The 17,823-nt window shown below is 44.7% G+C and overlaps 2 protein-coding genes across 2 annotated transcripts in view; one reads left to right on the top strand and one right to left on the bottom strand.

The window, feature by feature from the left end:
- The first annotated feature begins 1,565 nt into the window (after nucleotides 1-1,565).
- ric3a (RIC3 acetylcholine receptor chaperone a) lies at nucleotides 1,566-8,544 on the top strand. Its single transcript, XM_062549937.1, has 7 exons — nucleotides 1,566-1,683; nucleotides 2,917-3,119; nucleotides 3,789-3,813; nucleotides 6,003-6,102; nucleotides 6,902-7,056; nucleotides 7,526-8,056; nucleotides 8,399-8,544. Exons 1-7 carry the CDS (start codon nucleotides 1,566-1,568, stop codon nucleotides 8,542-8,544), a joined length of 1,278 nt encoding a protein of 425 aa, XP_062405921.1.
- Nucleotides 8,545-11,973: 3,429 nt separating this feature from the next.
- Nucleotides 11,974-17,823, bottom strand: part of tub (TUB bipartite transcription factor) — a gene marked incomplete in the record, with an annotated part of 6,892 nt that continues 1,042 nt past the window's right edge. Inside the window, 6 exon segments of the mRNA XM_062549622.1 lie at nucleotides 11,974-12,337; nucleotides 12,704-12,875; nucleotides 13,339-13,437; nucleotides 14,181-14,295; nucleotides 15,902-16,014; nucleotides 16,729-16,920. Coding sequence (XP_062405606.1) covers nucleotides 12,204-12,337; nucleotides 12,704-12,875; nucleotides 13,339-13,437; nucleotides 14,181-14,295; nucleotides 15,902-16,014; nucleotides 16,729-16,920 — 825 coding nt within the window.

Genomic DNA, 17,823 nt, shown 5'->3' with positions numbered 1-17,823 from the left:
GCACACACACACATTCACACACCCAGTGGCTTGTGATGTTCTCTCCTTTACAGGACAGGACAGAGAGGCAGCTGAGGAAAGAGCTATTACAGCTCTGTATAGCACTCCTGGCCTCACGCTGGTGTTTTGTACCACTGAGAGGAGCTGGATCTTTCTATGGTTGAAGGAATTACCGACCAATCTTCCTTTGTCATCTCTTGTCATGTTTTTTTTCAGAGGGGGTAATGTTTCAGTGCCATTTTCAATCAATGGCAGACTGCTTGGATAGAATGGCTATGTCACTGGTCCTTTCAGTAGATCTCATTGTTCTTTCTCACACCAAGGATGCTCTAAAACTGTCAAGATGCGGAGAGAGGCCGCAATTACTTCAATATATCACACATTAGAACACTGGAACCCCAAAGTAAAATAAGTATAATAAATCCAGATTTTTTTTCTAATATCTGTATTGTGCCTCCAGCCTTGTGTCTATGGTGGAGTCACAGCCATGGAGATACAGTATCCATTACCAACGCCACTCTCATTCATGCCATATTTCTTAATCATTATTATTGTTATTTTTGTCGCTATTGTTGTTGTTGTTATTATTATCATCCTTATTGTTATCATTATCAATATTGTTATTATTATTATTATCAATATTATTATTATAATTTGAATACCTCAGTATTGTTATTTTTTGTTGTTGCTATTATTATCATCATTATTATTATTATTATTATATTAATTATTATTATTATCATCATCATCATCATTTTAATACATGCACCTACAGCAGTGGTGAACCAGTGGTCTGAACCATTTCAATAGTTGTTGGCAGGCTGCTGACTTTTGACCAGTCAGAAATCACTGGTAAGTACAACTAGCAAAAACTTTGATCATCAGCTCTCTAATGAAGTGCAAAACGATGTACAATATCAGTAGGCCTAGCAACATGTGTAGAATTACACTATATCACATCAAGATATCTCCGTATTTGTATTCTTTCGATATCCATGGTGGGGCACAGGGGAGTATTTTGAAGACGGTGCATATTGTCTTTCGCACTGGAGTGTGTTGTGTCCATCGGCAGAGAAACTCAAATCACACCTTAAAGTTAGGAGTGCACTGCCATCTGGTGGATCAACATGCAACGCACCATACAGAGCACCGTCTTATTTTCAACATTCGACCTCTCCATGCAAGTATTTCCCAGACACAGGGGTTCACAACAATATGTCACTGAAAAACTATTTCTACTTAAATCTCTTGAAAAGTTGGTAACCGTTTAGGCGTTTAATAGGCCTACCGTCCAGTAGTACTGAAAATAAATAGGCCTACAAAACATAACAGCCTATAACCTAATGTAATTTGCCAAAAATGTACAAATTATCATTTTGAGTAACAGAAGCGTAGGCTTTACAATATTACCACTGGTTTAAAGGTATTCTGATGGATCTCGACATGCAGGACTTCACTAAGCGTTCCCAAACTGTCACAGATGACCAATCTAATCATTTCCGTTTCCACCGAGACGGCAGGAAGCGCTCGAGGAAAGTATTAATGGACCTGCCTTTGGCTACAAAATGTCGATTACAACATTTCAGAAGGTGACTCTTGTATCGTGTATTGTGTTATGTATATCTTTATTCCTTCCACAAATGATCTTAAACGGAGTGCAGAAGGAAATTATGCAGAAGGCGGGTAAGGGAATTATCCATCCACCGTCCCCAGATGTGCTCAGCCATTTCCCTGCTTTCCCCGACCGAGCTTTGATGTCGGTAGTTGTTTTCGTATCTATAACTCACCTGCCAAATAGCCTACCTGTAACGACGTCCTTAAAGTTCCTGAAGGCTGTCCTCTCATCCCACTTTACAATTCACTGAAAACTTGTAGACCTTCCTCGGACCTTCCTTCCTTTTTTCATTGTTTTACCGTCCTTTCCTGGTCAATAAAAGATACTTTCCCTCATTATGTGTCCCATGTGTTCCATTCCCTCCTTTTTAGAAATGTAGCAAATAGGCTATTATATTCATCTCTTTTAGTTGTGTGATTAGTAATGGATTTATGTTTCTTTATTTTCGATTTTCAAATTACAATGAGTTGTGAAGGGCGTTATACGTAGTAAGCAAATTTTATTCCGTTCATGTTTATTCATAACCAAGGCTATACATCACTGTTCAATAATGTCTAGAGTAGCCTACGTTAAAATCGTGCAATTTCACTGATGCTCACTAATTTCGAAGAGGGTACTTACACAGCACCGATGCAAGTTGGGCAAGTTCGTCATATCGCAGAAGCCATTAGAGAATTGACAGAGTCAGCTTCGCACCCTTTTACCATTAAGATGACGCACACAGTATGGGGAGTGAGTTGTGCCAAAAACTATATGATCTTACCAAAGAGAACAAGGTAGGCCTGACTCAGGGACAAACTAAAAATAGGTCATAGAAACATCTGTTTTTATTAACTTATTACATCAGAAACAACACAATAGCCCTTGGTTTTTAAGTCTATGCCTTAGTTGTTGTCTTGTGTAGGCATACTACAGGCATTTGCATATGAAGTATCTATTGGTTAATTTAAAATTGTGGGTAGCAGAAAGTAAACAAATAATATTGAATTTTCTCAATTTTAGTTTTTAAATGAAAAAAATCCAATTTCACTAAGATCACTGACAAGATAGAGAGAAATTACACAATTATTGCATCTAATTGTGGTATACAATTAGATAGATGAGAGGATATTATCCTGCTGGTCACAATTGTGACCGAAAAAAACAAATCTTGCTACTGTGCCGTTAAACATGAAATTGTATGAATTATCAAGATACATGATCATTTTCATGTCTGGAAAAATTTGGGATTAAATGGGTTAGAACCTAGAAGAAATACCATGTGCTTCTTTTGGCAGCCGGGCCTGGATATTACCCCACAGGAATGCCCCGCAAACAGCCCCTGGAGGGGTTGGAGCCCTGGGAGACGGAGTCGGTGTACCCGGGCGCTCTCAGCTCCGAGGCCATCGCCAAGGCGCAGGTCAAAGGAGCCATGGGGGGGAACAAGAAGTCCAGCCATTTGGGGCAGATCGTACCCATATATGGAGTCGGGATCCTCTTATACATCCTTCACATCTTTGTCAAGGTATCCTGTTTTCACAAGTCATGATTAGAGGTTCTTCTGAAAGGGGGCGACCATACAAGAGTTGTACTGTGATAATATGTTGACAGGAATGCAAATTGCAAAAAAAAAAGTTACATTGTTATCACTGATGCTGATATACTGTAGATCTGTAATATAGTTACTTTTTGACTACTATAATCATGCTCTGATATCCTTTGATGCTAATGATTTGTTTTATTTCAATGCAGCTCACAAGACAAGATAAGAAAGCCAAACCAGCTGGCAGATGCCCCATCTCAAACGAAGCAGAGTCTGTAGCAGAAGATATAAGTATGTGCTGATCCTGCTTGAAATTACACAAGTTTGCCGTCATTTTATCTTTGTATTGGATTACACAAAGCCACATAGATGCATTTCCCACTCCAGCGTACACACACTGTGATGGTCTATGGTCACTGTCTTATTCAAATCATGTGCTGCATTTAAGACTTTACTGCCGTGCTCGTAGCCAAAGTTGGATTGTGCCATGATTGCATTGTCAAAAATAAGGAAAGATGAGGGATCTTGGCTAATGCCCCTTCTATTGTCCTCCTATACCTCATTTCATTTCTAGGGCTTACTTTATCTGGGTGCATTTGCCCCCAACATCCTCTTGTGATTGCCATTGTGTTGATGCCCCTGCTCCCACAGACCCCCTTCTGGCGGCGCAGTATCAGTAGCCGCAGCAGGAGCGGCCGCATGATAGCGTAGATTAAGATCCTGTCCCAGTCACAGGGCCCCTTTGTTCCCCCGCTTTGTCTGGCCTGGATTAGCAGTCAAAAGTAATGTCGCACTGGCCCGCCAGCGTCTAATACCAATTAACTGCATGTCTTTTGGATCAGCAATAAGAGGTTTAACTCCATTCATCACATGCATACCAAAGGCTGGTGAGCTGGGTGTGGGGTGTGTGTGTGTGTGGGGTTGTGTGTGTGACAGGTCTATGTGCAGTATAGGGGTCTCTATATTCATATGTCCTGGCTGTGTGCCTTGGTCTCCTCAGTGTCACACTTACCCCGCACATGTGAGAAATCTCGCCCACTGTTCCCTATTTTTAGAGCTCCTATCTCACCATCACGACTAATAGGAAGGCGAGGGAAGTTTCTCAAGGATGGGTTTTTAAGGAGATGGGGGTGGGGGGGTGGTGGGGTGGATGGGGGGGGCATGAAACAGATAACGGAAATAGGTTTTCTTTAGGCTTGAACAGTCAGGACACTTCATTCGGAGATACTGTAGCTCATGTTTGATTGACTGCGTAAATAAAAACACACCCACAGACACTCATGCAGGACTTGACCTTCAAATCCTTCCTGAGAGTATTGATGTAGCCCACACATTTCAGCTCCTCCGTACTTCAGGAGGCTCCCCGCAGGAAATTCAAAGCGCACAAAAACAACTCGCAAGACAAAAAAATTGCTGTTTTAAATAAACAAGCGTCGACAGACACACATACAAAAAAAATATCCATGGCTCAGTCTTCAAAAGAAAGAAACTTCAACCAAATCACCATCTGTACCTTGTACATCATGTTCATGCAACAGAGACAAGACAGATGGAACAGCTCAATTCAATTTAGTTTCTATATCGTGCCAAAACAATCAAGACAGTCTCAGAGTGCTTCACAGATCCCAGATCTTTAAGAGTGCCAAGCATCTAGTATAGTACTGTAGGAAAAACTTTTTGAACTGGACATCCTAGGTACTGTGTCAGAGGCTGTTAATGAACCTTTCATAAGTCACTGTTCCTGCATGTCACAACAATTTCACACCCATTAGCTCCACAACGGCATCACAGTGCTATATGCAAAGAGAAATAAAAAACATATGTCTTGAACTCACCCCCAATATCAAACCGCAATGTCCAATGGCCCACTAAATCAGAATCAGATTGTGCTCTAATCAGAATGAAGAAAAGACATGCATTGCGATGTACAGTACAGCCCATCCCGTCTGTTACTGTAACCTCATATCTGAAGAAATTTCGTCCCTTTGGAATTATACGTCTATCTATGTTCTGAGCAGGTCTGAGATATTGAGTTACAGTATACTGATAAGCGGAACAAACCTCTTCAGATAGAATGTCCAAAAAGGCACACACAACTACAAGAAACACCTCACTTCACCTTCTGAAGTTGTCACAGAATAATAACAGTATGTCAATAACTCAATTTGGACAAAACTGTCAGATAGAAACTTCAACAGAATTCAGCTGCCCGCATCATAACCCGAACCCCCTCCATTCACCACATCACTCCTGTCCTTCATCAGCTCCACTGGCTCCCGGTTCAGTTTCGCATCCAATTTAAAGTCCTCCTGTTTACTTTCAAGGCCATTCACAACCTTGCCCCCCCATATCTGTCTGATCTCCTCCATGTTCCCACTCCCTCCCGCTCTCTAAGATCCTCCTCCTCCATACACCTGTCTGTCCCCACCACCCATCTCACCACCATGGGGAGCAGAGCATTCAGCCGCTCTGCTCCCCGTCTCTGGAATTCATTACCACCCCAACTCAGAAACATTGATTCATTCCCCCATTTCAAATCACAACTCAAAGCACATCTGTTTAAAACTGCTTATTCCATTTGATGCTATTCCTCTACCCCTTTCTGCTGCTTTTTATATATATTTTATTGATGTGTTTTAAATGTTTTATGTACAGTATGTATGTATGGTACATACACCTTAAGTGCCAAGAAAGGCGCCTTTAAATAAAATGTATTATTATTATTATTATTATTATTATTATTATTATTATAATACAAAATCAATGTATGGCTAGGCGGGAAAGTGTTTATTTATGTTTATTTGTTGTTTATTTGTTTGTTTGTCACACTATAATACTGTGTGTCCACTCTGCTCTCATGTCCAGGTGAGGAGGATCTGGCCACGCTGGAGGCCCGTCTAGCCCACGCAGAGATGCTGATGAGCAGAGTGATGTCCGCATCGTCCGTCGTCGTCAGGCCCGAGAGGTACAGTAGGAATGACCCCACACCGTCAGGCCCGAGAGGTACAGTAGGAATGACCCCACACCATCAGGCCCGAGAGGTACAGTACAGTAGGAATGACCCCACACCATCAGGCCCGAGAGGTACAGTACAGTAGGAATGACCCCACACCATCAGACCCGAGAGGTACAGTACAGTAGGAATGACCCCACACCGTCAGGCCCGAGAGGTACAGTACAGTAGGAATGACCCCACACCATCAGGCCCGAGAGGTACAGTAGGAATGACCCCACACCATCAGGCCCGAGAGGTACAGTACAGTAGGAATGACCCCACACCGTCAGGCCCGAGAGGTACAGTAGGAATGACCCCACACCCTCAGGCCCGAGAGGTATGGTAGGAATGACCCAACACCACGGCCTGCATCCCACCTATCACAAGCTACCCCATGGGCCCATAGTCAAGTGTTAGAGTGTAAAATCCATATCAGGATACAAATCAGAATCAGCTTTATTGGCCAGGTTTGCGTAAACAAACAAGGAATTTGACTCCAGTTAATCTTTGCTCTGTTTATTATCTATATCTGTACATTATTAGTTGGCATGTACGTTATTATCTGACGTGTTACTAAAATTAATATATTATTAGAATGTGACTCCGGTTAATCTTTGCTCTGGAGTCAAATTCTTTGTTTTTTTACGCAAATAAGGAAGATTTTCTTTACCAGAAGAAAAGACCACCTGTGTGGTCAGTGTGCTTGAGAGTACAGTAGCTCCGCGGCTCTCGACATGACCTCTCCTGACCTGTGGCCGTTGTTCTCCAGTGTCAAATCCCATCGTTCCTCGCGGAAGAGGCGGCAGTCAAGTTTACTGCGTCGGCTGCGGAGGTTTGGCCGATCGTTCCAGGAGGATCAACGGGAAGAGGAGGTCACCCCAGAGATGGAGGCTGAGGAGGTGTCCTACACAGTGGATTGGGAAGGTACTTCACACACACGCACTCTCTCTCACTCACTCTCTTCCTTGTCCTCTCTGTCTCCCTCTCTCCCTCTCTCCTTTCCTTTCTCTCACTGTGAAATGCTTAGAAAAATGACATTTACTCTTTTAAAAATCTATCAGCAGATATTGTATGACCAGGCCTACATTCACATTTAATGTTTCTTTATGTTGAAGTATCTCCTAACCAATGACTGTCACTGTACAGTGTCATTTTTGGTATAGTTATTATTTAGATAGATGATAGGAATGTCATCATCTTGATCTGTATAGAAATTAATATTAAGTGACACATACAGTACATAAATAGGGCATAGACAGAGATAAGTAACGTTCCGATAATCAAGTCAATATTAAAGTCTGCATTACTCTAAGCACTATGTTCAGTAGTCCCTCCCTCCCCCCCTCTCTCTCTGTGCTGTGTGTGTGGTGCCGGGCCCCCGGGTCTTCCCCAGGCTACCCAGAGGAGACCTTCCCCAAGTACGACCAGCCCTGTGGCCCTCGCAAATACGACACCATTATCGTAGAGGCCCCCGACCCCAACCAGCCCTCCGCAGAGGAGCTCGCCGAGCAAGTGGCCAAAGAGGAGCTGGAGGCACAGAGAGAGCTCGCAGTGATCGAAGAGGGAGATGAAGAGATGGAGGAGGAAGAGGAGGAGGAGGAGACAGAGGAGGAGAAGACGGAGGAAACAGAAGAGGATGAGGAGGAGGAGGACGAGGAGGAGGAGGAGGAGGAGGAAGACGAAGAGGTTGAGACAGAAGAGGACGAGGTGTTGATGTTTAAGGCGGCGATGGAAGAGGAGGAAGAGGAGGAGGAAGAGGTCGGCGAGGAGACGCCATGTCTGCCCCAGCCGGAGAGCGCGGACGACCGGAGAGGCCTGAGCCTCGGGCAGTTCTTAGGGCTGACCCCTGCTGACCCGCCCGAGTGCAGACGCCGACGCATCACCTTCAGCGAACACAAGGACATCTTCCGCTACCCGCGCGAGGGCACCATCGACGAGGGGGATGACGACGACGAAGATAATAATGATAATGAGGAGGAAGAGGAGGAGGAGGAGGATGAAGAAGATGAGGAGGAGGAGGAGGAGGAGGGGGAGGAGGAGGAAGAGGAGGAGGGAACGGAGGCTCAGGCCTCCCCCAGGCTGCCTGAGGTGGACCCTCTGATGGAGGCCGAGAGTCTGAGGTTCAACACGGAGGCCTCTGAGGACGAAGTGGAGGCCGAGGCCGAGCCCGAGCCCGAGCCCATGGAACAGGCAGAGGAGGAAGACGACAACGACGATGACGACGACGATGATGATGATGACAGTGATGATGATTACGATGATGAAGAGGATGAACAGGAGGTGGGCCTCGAGGAGTTCCTCAGCACGTACCGCCCGGTGATGAACGAGAGACTTAGCCAGGCCAGGGTGGACCCGCCGCCGACCTCCAGCCAACTCCGCATGCGCAACAAGGGCAGAGACAAGAAGGACTGACCGGCGGTCTCGCTCAGGTGATACTGTCATCCACCTCCGTTCCAAACCACACTGCTCCTTTCACACCAGCCTACCAAACCTAATACACACACTCATCATGACAACTCATCATCCAGCCTCACAACCAACATCTAGTTATACTAGTGTACACCAGTAACAGTGTGACACGATCATTCTTCTGTAAACTGACAACGGTATATGATCCCTATAGAGATTCATCACTGGATGGTGATATGAATCCTCATATGACGTGATGTGTTTCCTCCTAAGGCACAAAGAGAGTCTGACACAGAAAGTGATGCTAAGAGCTGCAGCTGGTTATCAGGTTGTCTGTAATGACTATACGGTGTACTATAGCATATAATATGGCAGCGTACTGTAGAAGACATATTACCTCGTTATCTTTTCCTCTTTCCAATCTGGATCAGATTCCCCTCATATTCCAGCATGCTTACATAGTTACATCTACCAAGAGTGCATCACACGACACCATTTTTCTGAATGTAAAACAATAAACTCAGCAATGCAGTTTTAAGAATGTAATATTTATGGGTAGGGTCAATTTTTTTATGTAGTCTTAATAAAGGTGAATGGTAATATCTGCTTTGTTCTGTTAGAGTTATTTTGAACAACACAGTGGCAGCCTACTGTAGCCTGTGATTAATGGCACTCCATTACTGTAGTCAAATCATTGCACTTATAGTTTATTTTCATAATTATACAAACACTGTATATTGAACAATGTGCACATTTTACATAGTACACAATGGCATACTGGCACCGAAACACAGAATATGAAAGCACTGTTTGTTCTCGAACAACGTAACTAACAGAAGCACTAAAGTTCATTTGGAATTCAGTTTAGAACATCTCACAATTTAAGCACAGAAAAAAAAGCCTTGGACAGACCCAGTCTTGCACTGGAAAAATACCAATCAAATATGTGTTGTGTCTGTGAAATTTACAGGGACTAAATTGCAGTTTGCCTTTTAATTCCGTTTTCCCTCTGTGGCAAAACATATCACTGGAAAAAGAATTACAAAATAACCGTCATCACCTCTGAGCTTGAGGAATCATGTATGGGCAGCCCCATATGAGAGCATTATGAAGTGAAATGGAGAGAGAGAGATATTTGTTAAATATCGAGTCTGATGCTACAGTTGATTTCCCCACATACAGCAGCGGTGCCCTCTCACCGGCTCTGCTGTTTACTGCAGTAGCTCATGACCCAAACACTGAAGTTCTTAAAGAATACTGTGGTGGCAAAGAGAACTTACAAGTTACTACTAGAACAATGCTACATTCCAAACTGTTAAGCGTGTCAGGCCTTTTCGGTTGTGTCTTTTCAGAATGTTGTGTAGTGTTTTTAATAGGAGTACCAATGGGGAGGACATGGGAGAGGGAATTGATTAGTAGCTCTCTTATTACAAATGATCATCAGGATAATATGGCATACAGCCCAGTAGTGAACTTGAGCCATGTCAGAGCCTTGTGTCTGCTTATGGAAAAACAAAAAGTTGATTCCCTTTCTTCATATTCAGATGTGCGTCAACATGGAAAGATAATTGAGCTTAATTTAAAATGACCATTAGTAGCCTCACTTCAACATTGATGAATTTTTGAAAAGCAAAATCTTTAGAAAAACAATGTTATCATCATATATGATGTTGTGTTCCAAGCAGTTGATGCAATTCCAGTTTAACCCAGACGTTGGGTGAGAGCATCACATGTGATCTACTTGGTAAACGCAGTAGAGTAGGAGGATATTTAGAAGAGAAGGCTGGGCCCGATCATACAGTATATGAAAGTGGGGCATTGGAAGAATGACCTAAGCATCATGTGACCCTCTGAAAATAGCCCAGGGACTCAGGAAATGTCGAGTACAGAAACACACACTCAAGCCAGTGATGGCAGTCGGCGCATCCTCAAGCCTCCTCCAGGAGACACAAATAGAGACATTTTTAGTGAGTTAAAGCATGACCTTTTAGATTCCGTTTTTTTCGAAGGCACGATATTTACAGCAATGTAACGTACACCGTAAACTCTGGATAAAGTGCTCCATCCAATACATTCGCCTACTCCAAAAACTGTTTCTGGGCGCCAGACGCGAGGCCAGCAGGTGCCGCCTGTAGTATACATTTGAAGAGTTTTAATACTTTTTTAAAAGAATATTCATAAATCATGTTTTTTTTTTAGGAAATATCAATAAAATTGCAGTTGTGTGTAAAGATAAATGAAATAACAATAACCCGACTGCAGTTCCACTGATATTGACCTGAAAAACAAAATAAAATAATTAAAACAAAATGATTAATGCAAATTCATTAAAATGGAGGATATAGCCTTTTGGAACAAACCTCTTAAATTATCGATATTTGTTTTGAAAACTTTTAAAGAGGTCCTTAGATCAGGAATTCTTTTCAGTATAACGCGCAGAGATCTAGTCATAGTGCTGATATTTAAGAGTGGTACAATTCTTGGTTCGGTGGTTGATCAATTACTGTACTGTATATTATGGTAAACTATGTTGTACTGGTTATACATTGATATAAATAGATAGGATGATCCCATTTGATACCGCGCGCAACTAAAAACGAAGCCATTGATACCGTCTACTGCCTTCCGTAAGTGATACGGCAGCTTTGAAATGATTACGTGACAGTTATTAAAATTGATCAAGAAACCCATTATCAAATATGATACATCAGATGTGGCCTATCAAAATGTCTGTGTAGTAGTATAAAGGGTGGCTGCAGGAGATGTCAACAGTGACATAGCGTAGAAAACATCAGGCTGTAGTATCCTGTCTTACTGAATATGCACTTGACGGAGAGTGGCCCTGAAAAATGAGATTCCATCGAAGAGCTGAAAAAATGTTAAAAGACAAGATTTGTCCGAATGGTTCGCAGCGGTGCTTAATTAGAACACAGGGGTCAGCAGTGTATGCTACATTGTGCAAGTGAGGTGAGTGGTTAGTTACACACATGAGTCTATGTCAGACACTCGACAGTATGGTGTGAGATTTCAAAAACTTCTCACGTACAGTAGCTGGTTAATATCAGGGGGTTAATATAAGCTTGGCAGCAGGGGTGTCAGTGGTCGCCTGAAATGACTTCAGTTTCAAGAAAAACAACAAACCAGTGGCGTGTGAGTAACATTAATAACAAAAACTGGTTAAGATCATCACAGTTCTTTTGTGTCCTCATTGTGGTGGTGGTGGTCTCTGTCAACTGTAGTTTTGTTTGTTGGGTGTCTTGTGGTGAAGTCTTTGTGCTTATTCCTGCTGTAGAATGTCCTGATCTGGAGCAATGAGGCCCGGAGAGCCAGAGGAACCACACACACACACACACACACACACACACACACACACACACACACACACACACACACACACACACACACACACACACACACTCTCACACACACACACACACACACACACACACACACACACACACACAGGCCCACAAACATGCATGTACACAGAGTCACTCGTACACAGTGTATCTTGAACTCTCCATGCCCTCCAGAGCAGGGAGACATGGGCTGCAGAGGGCCCCGCAGCCCTTAGTGGCGATCGGGGGGGGGATGGCCAGTGGAGCGCCCCCTGGGTCTGCGTCTGGTTGTGGACGTGTGGGGGTGGACGGAGGGAGGGGGCGCTACTCACAGGCCAGCTTGCTGTCGAAGCTGGAGAGTGCAATGGAGAAGCCTTGTAGGGCGCACATGGGATAGTTGTAGTCCATAGTGAAAACATCCTCCGCCACGCGCCCAAACTGCATCACAATGTAGTCCGCTGTGTGGGGAGAGAGGAGGTCAATACACACTTTAGAGCAGAGGTGGAGAAATCCATCCATGTTTTGGTTCTACCTGTGCACTTAACAGGTGACCTCACTAATTAGCTGCTCTACCCAGCTGAAGAGTTGTGCTAATTAGAATCAGCTGGTTTAAATGAATGGTTGGCACAGATATGTGAGATATGAAATAATGTGTAGCCTACTTTATGAAGCTGGACTTTTCCACCTCTGGTTTAGAGATACATTGGGTACATTGACAATAATAACACACTAAAACAGCTGCTTTATATCATTTAATTGTGATTGTAGAAGATGATTGAACATGACAGAGATATCTTCTGTTCAAGGTCTGTAAAAAAACTCACGGTCGTTGTCGTGGATGATCTGAAAGTTCTTGACGGAGGCCTGCGTGACCCGGCCGTGGAAGTTGAGCACGTAGGACTGGGTGTCGTCGTTCCACACGGGCGTCTTGTTGTGCAGCTCGATCACGCTCTCCGTGCTCTTGTTCTGCCATCGCGCCAGCAGGGTCTCGTGCTCCTGCAGGGAGAAGGGCGAGGAGATGAGACAGATGTGACGCGACGTGATGTGATGGGAGTGGAGAGGAGTGGAGTGGAGAGGAGTAGAGTGGGGATTAAACCTCCATTAATGGGCCTGCACTCAGACACCGGCGCTCACAGCACTCAGGCGCTAACGCTAACAACATGCACTGCCATTAGGGACAGCAAGCCACAGTAGAACACCGCACTGCAGTCAGCAAGGACACACACAGGTTCATGAGATGAACCTCTAGATATTCTACACAATTCTGAATAATTGCGTAGAATATCACACGGCATATCACATTATTCATACATAGTACTATCATACAATATACATAATTCATAGTATATATTTTATATAGCAATCAATGTTCATATCTATATGTTTTATAGGCCTATATGTATTTTCCATGACTGTTCCCACTGGGACCTGAGGGGGAAAGACAAAGCCTTGCACTCACATTGCGTGGCCTGATAGATACTCTTTCATGGTCCATGTTCATCCCAGGAATGATGACACTCATCTTCCTCGGCCCTTTAAACCCTAAAACGTTGGTTTCCTGTCGAGAGGAAAGTCGTCGTCATGATGAATGACCCACATATCTCATTAATCTCTCTAAAAGGCCTGGGCCCAGTGATGTTATGGCATAAATAAATCCTATGCCGAATGGTGCAGTGCAAAGATAAGCCCGTGCAATACCTTGAACCACCACCAGGTGTCTCAACAGCACTGTACCTCTAGTCACCACTAGGTGTCTCCATGTTCCATCTTACAGTGTTTAGAGTACTGAGCCACTGTTGCAGAAACAAATGAGCTCAGCTGCTACAGGAGAGACTCGGTCTAAACACAAATCTGGAGCACTAATGCTTTGATTTATTTTCTCCTCATAACTGGGTTAGCTGATTTCCAACCACTTTACAGCGCACACAAACACACACACACACACACACACACACACACAAACCCTCTCTCTCTCTCACACACACACACACACACACACGTTGCCGTTGTCATTGTCTGTATAGTCACACAGGTGGCAGGAGTGATGGCAGGGACAGGCTGACTTCCAACCACTCTACAGCACGCACTACATACTGTACACTTCAGTCCAAATTCAGTCACAGCTGCATTTACTGCAGATAATGCACATCTGCATGTGTGGTCAGCACAAGTTCAGTGCTTGACCAATGCAGGTATGCAGTTGCAGCGGCAGAATGTCGGATCGGTCAGGTCGTGTTTCCCTGCGTGCTGTGCGGTGATGAATGACCCCTCCCTGTGGCGGTGGACGGACGGCTGACTCACGTAGCAGATGGCCGCGAGTTCTTGCCGCAGGTTGCTGGCCTCTAAGCTGGAGGGGGTCTTGCCAGGGTTCACCCCGCTGTCGTACACTGTAAACTTGGTACCCATGAGGTTGGACCTGGAGGAGAGGAAGCACTGTGTGTTTAAATATGTGAGTCTCATAGGTACATCTTACATACGTGCATCTTTCAATTCACATCTGCAACATGTGCAATCTTCACATACAGTACACACTATCTCTCTCTCTCTCTCTCTCTCTCTCTGTCTCTCTCTCTCACACACACACACATACACATGCACAGACACACACACTCACAGACAAACACACACAGTCTGTCTTTCACTTAAAGATAATGAGAAGGAAAAGAACAGCACTAATTGCCCTTAGACTAACACACCTCTTTAAAGGGTCGAGCGTTGATATCTATGATTAATTACCATGTTTTACTTTGGTGCAAGAGTTTAAAAATGAAGACAATAAATCCAGAGAGCCCCACATTAATCACTGACTGGTCCATTTAAAGTGTTCATTAGCCGACATAACAAGGGATCGAGAGCGCTTAAAACTCCTGGAGGTATTATTAAAGTTCGAAAACAAATCACAGCTATTACAAGCCTCCCTTTTTGAGATAAGGCACTTAAAGTTCAATTTCAGTTGAGCCGGAAGGTACCGGAAGGTAGTGAGCATTAAGAAAAGAAAAGGTCACTCTAAAGGGCAGTCTGCTACTGCAACGCGCATCGCTGACAGGTGAGATATTCCCCCGCTCATCTCTTTAAGTAGCAATCAGTCTGGAGATAGCAGCCCAGAGCACACACAGCAGGCGGCCAGGATTAATCACAAGACGCACTCGACACACACAACAACACTCGACCAAAAACACACACACCGTTCTTACACACAGCACGTAACAACAACTGTGAAGGGTCTTTTTTTTCAGTATCTGCTCATTCTTTTGTAATTGGTCTCTTCTGTCTCTCACAAACACACACTCTCTCTCTCACACATAGACACACTCTCACACATACAGATACACGCACACACACTCTCACACATACTGTACACACACTCTCTCTCTCACACATACTGTACATACACACTCTCACACATACACATACACGCACACACACTCTCACACATACACACACTGTACACACACACAAACATTCTCTCACACACTCTAACACACATACACACACACAAACTCTCTCTCTATCTCTCTCTCTCTCACACACACACACACACACACACACACACACACACGTTGTCGTTGTCATTGTCTGTATGGTCACACAGGTGGCAGGAGTGATGGCGGGGACAGGCCCTGATGCGTCAGCAGCAAACCCAATCACGCCGCCTAACAAGCGCGTCCAGATGTGGCTCCAGGAGCCCTGGCATCAGAGGCGGCATCAGCACCCACGCCCGCGCTAGCGCCAGCCGTCCCCTCCCCATCTGCCCAACAGAACAGCCTCTCGGCGCGGGACTGGCGCAATCACACACTCTCAAATTGGATTTCACGGCGTGAAAGTTGCCCCAGCGTTGCCTGTGAGAGCTCATTTTCTCCCCAGCCTGATTCCTCTGCACATTCTACCCCACTAGAGCTACATGACCTTGCGCGAGCCTTGCGTTCACAAAGTAATTATTTGGACGATAAAAAAAAAAACACGCTATTCCCAGAGCTGGTCACGTGGCGACCGTGAGCAGCGGTCAGCACGTGAGCGCGTACCTCAGTTTCCCGATGAAGCTCTCTCCTCCCCGAGACAGATCCGTGGGGTCGATGGAGATGAGGTAATTTGATGTTTTGCTCTTCTTCCTCTTCCGTCCAGCCAACAGGAAGACCTATATGGCAAGTCAGCGGGGTGTAATTAACCAAGCCGGCACCATCTCTCACAGGTAAAGGCCTCACCTGAGGCCCAATGACCCTGATCAATTTTAAAAAGGTTTCTCGCAATGTGTTGCCACAGTATAATTAATCACTGTTTTCCTGTCAGCCTCTCTGTGATTCTACTGTGTATTCCATTTCCATCCTTAACATATAACATTGCAGAGTGCTGCAGCATACCTATTTGCAAACAAATCATGTGGTTCACAAATCCTCATCATGTCCCTGATGGGTTCTCCTCCACACAAAGACAATTACTGGAATGCAACTTACTTACTTTGGAATCTTATATTGACATACACCATTTTCTACAGTGAAACAGGTTTATATGTGTAGCATTTGGAAGTCAGAGGCACAGCAAATGAAATGGTGATGGGGGGGGTTATACGATGTACACACACACACACACACACACACACACACACACACACACACACACACACACCATTTCCTACAGAGCAACAGGTTTAAAAATAGCATTTGGACGTCACAGACACAGTGAATGAAATGACGTGTGTGTGGGGGGTTATAAGGCACACACACACACACACACACACACACACACACCATTTCCTACAGAGCAACAGGTTTAAAAATAGCATTTGGACGTCACAGACACAGTGAATGAAATGACGTGTGTGTGTGTGTGTGTGGGGGGGGTGGTACGGTACCTTCTTGCCATCTTCCCGCTCCAGGTGGAGGTAGTAGGTGGGGTACATGCCCCGGTCCATGCCCTTCTTATCGCGGGTGATCCTGCACTTCACCGTGATGCCCTGTGGCGCTGGGCGCAGCGTGAACTCCTCCAGGTCGTCCACGTCAACGGCCGGCTCGCTCACCACCGGGGTGGACGCAGACGCTGCCTCCTGATAAAGGCACACACACACACACACACACACACACACACACACACACACACACACACACAGAGAGAGAGAGAGAGAGAGAGAGAGAGAGAGAGAGAGAGAGAGAGAGAGAGAGAGATTTAATCAGAAAAGACAGACACTCAGTGGTTACCATTGTGTTTGGAGCATCCACTCAGTCAATAAAAAGGACACTGTACTGTATAGTGAATAACTAATAAAAAAGGCACTATATATTGGAGAACTACACGGTGGTTATTTATGAGTACACTCGGCAGTGAACGAGTGGAATGAGTAATGAGAAGCATCGGTGGAGTCCATCCAAGTCCTGATGCAGAACAAGATCACTGACCCTGTTATTCACCTCACAGAAATAGCCTCCCAAACGGCTGATGTTGACTCTACTTTTGATCCTGTGAGCCGGAAAAGCTCCACGTTCATCTGTCGGCCTCTCTGGCTGTCCTGTGACTACAGTTTGACACTTGAGCTAAAACTCTCATTCAGGTTCCACTCTGTTCCATCACCCGCGAACACAGACATGCAAAAAGAGGCTGGCTATGGAATAATCTAATATCATTAATGAGCAATACCCCCGATAAACAAACAATGAGCATTACATATGATGTTCAATAGAACATTATATATAGTCTACCATCACACACACATGAGTCCCACTCTCTGTTCGCTGTAGGAGGTGTGTTTTCACGATCACTTTCCATTTTAAGAGCAGGCAGACAGGAAGTACAATGCTGGGCACAGAGTGCCATCTGTGCACTCAAACAGAGGGGTGCTTCTTGCTAGAGGAAGTGCTCATGAACGGCCGCCATCCAACACATTAGCTGGTAGATGGGGGGTGGGGAGGGGTGGGGTGGGGTTGGGTTGGGGTGGGGTGATTGAACTTGTCGC

The sequence above is a fragment of the Sardina pilchardus genome, chromosome 11, assembly GCF_963854185.1.
Source record: "Sardina pilchardus chromosome 11, fSarPil1.1, whole genome shotgun sequence".
Classification (NCBI taxonomy): Eukaryota; Metazoa; Chordata; class Actinopteri; order Clupeiformes; family Clupeidae; genus Sardina; species Sardina pilchardus.
This window is presented reverse-complemented; position numbering and strand designations above follow the sequence as displayed.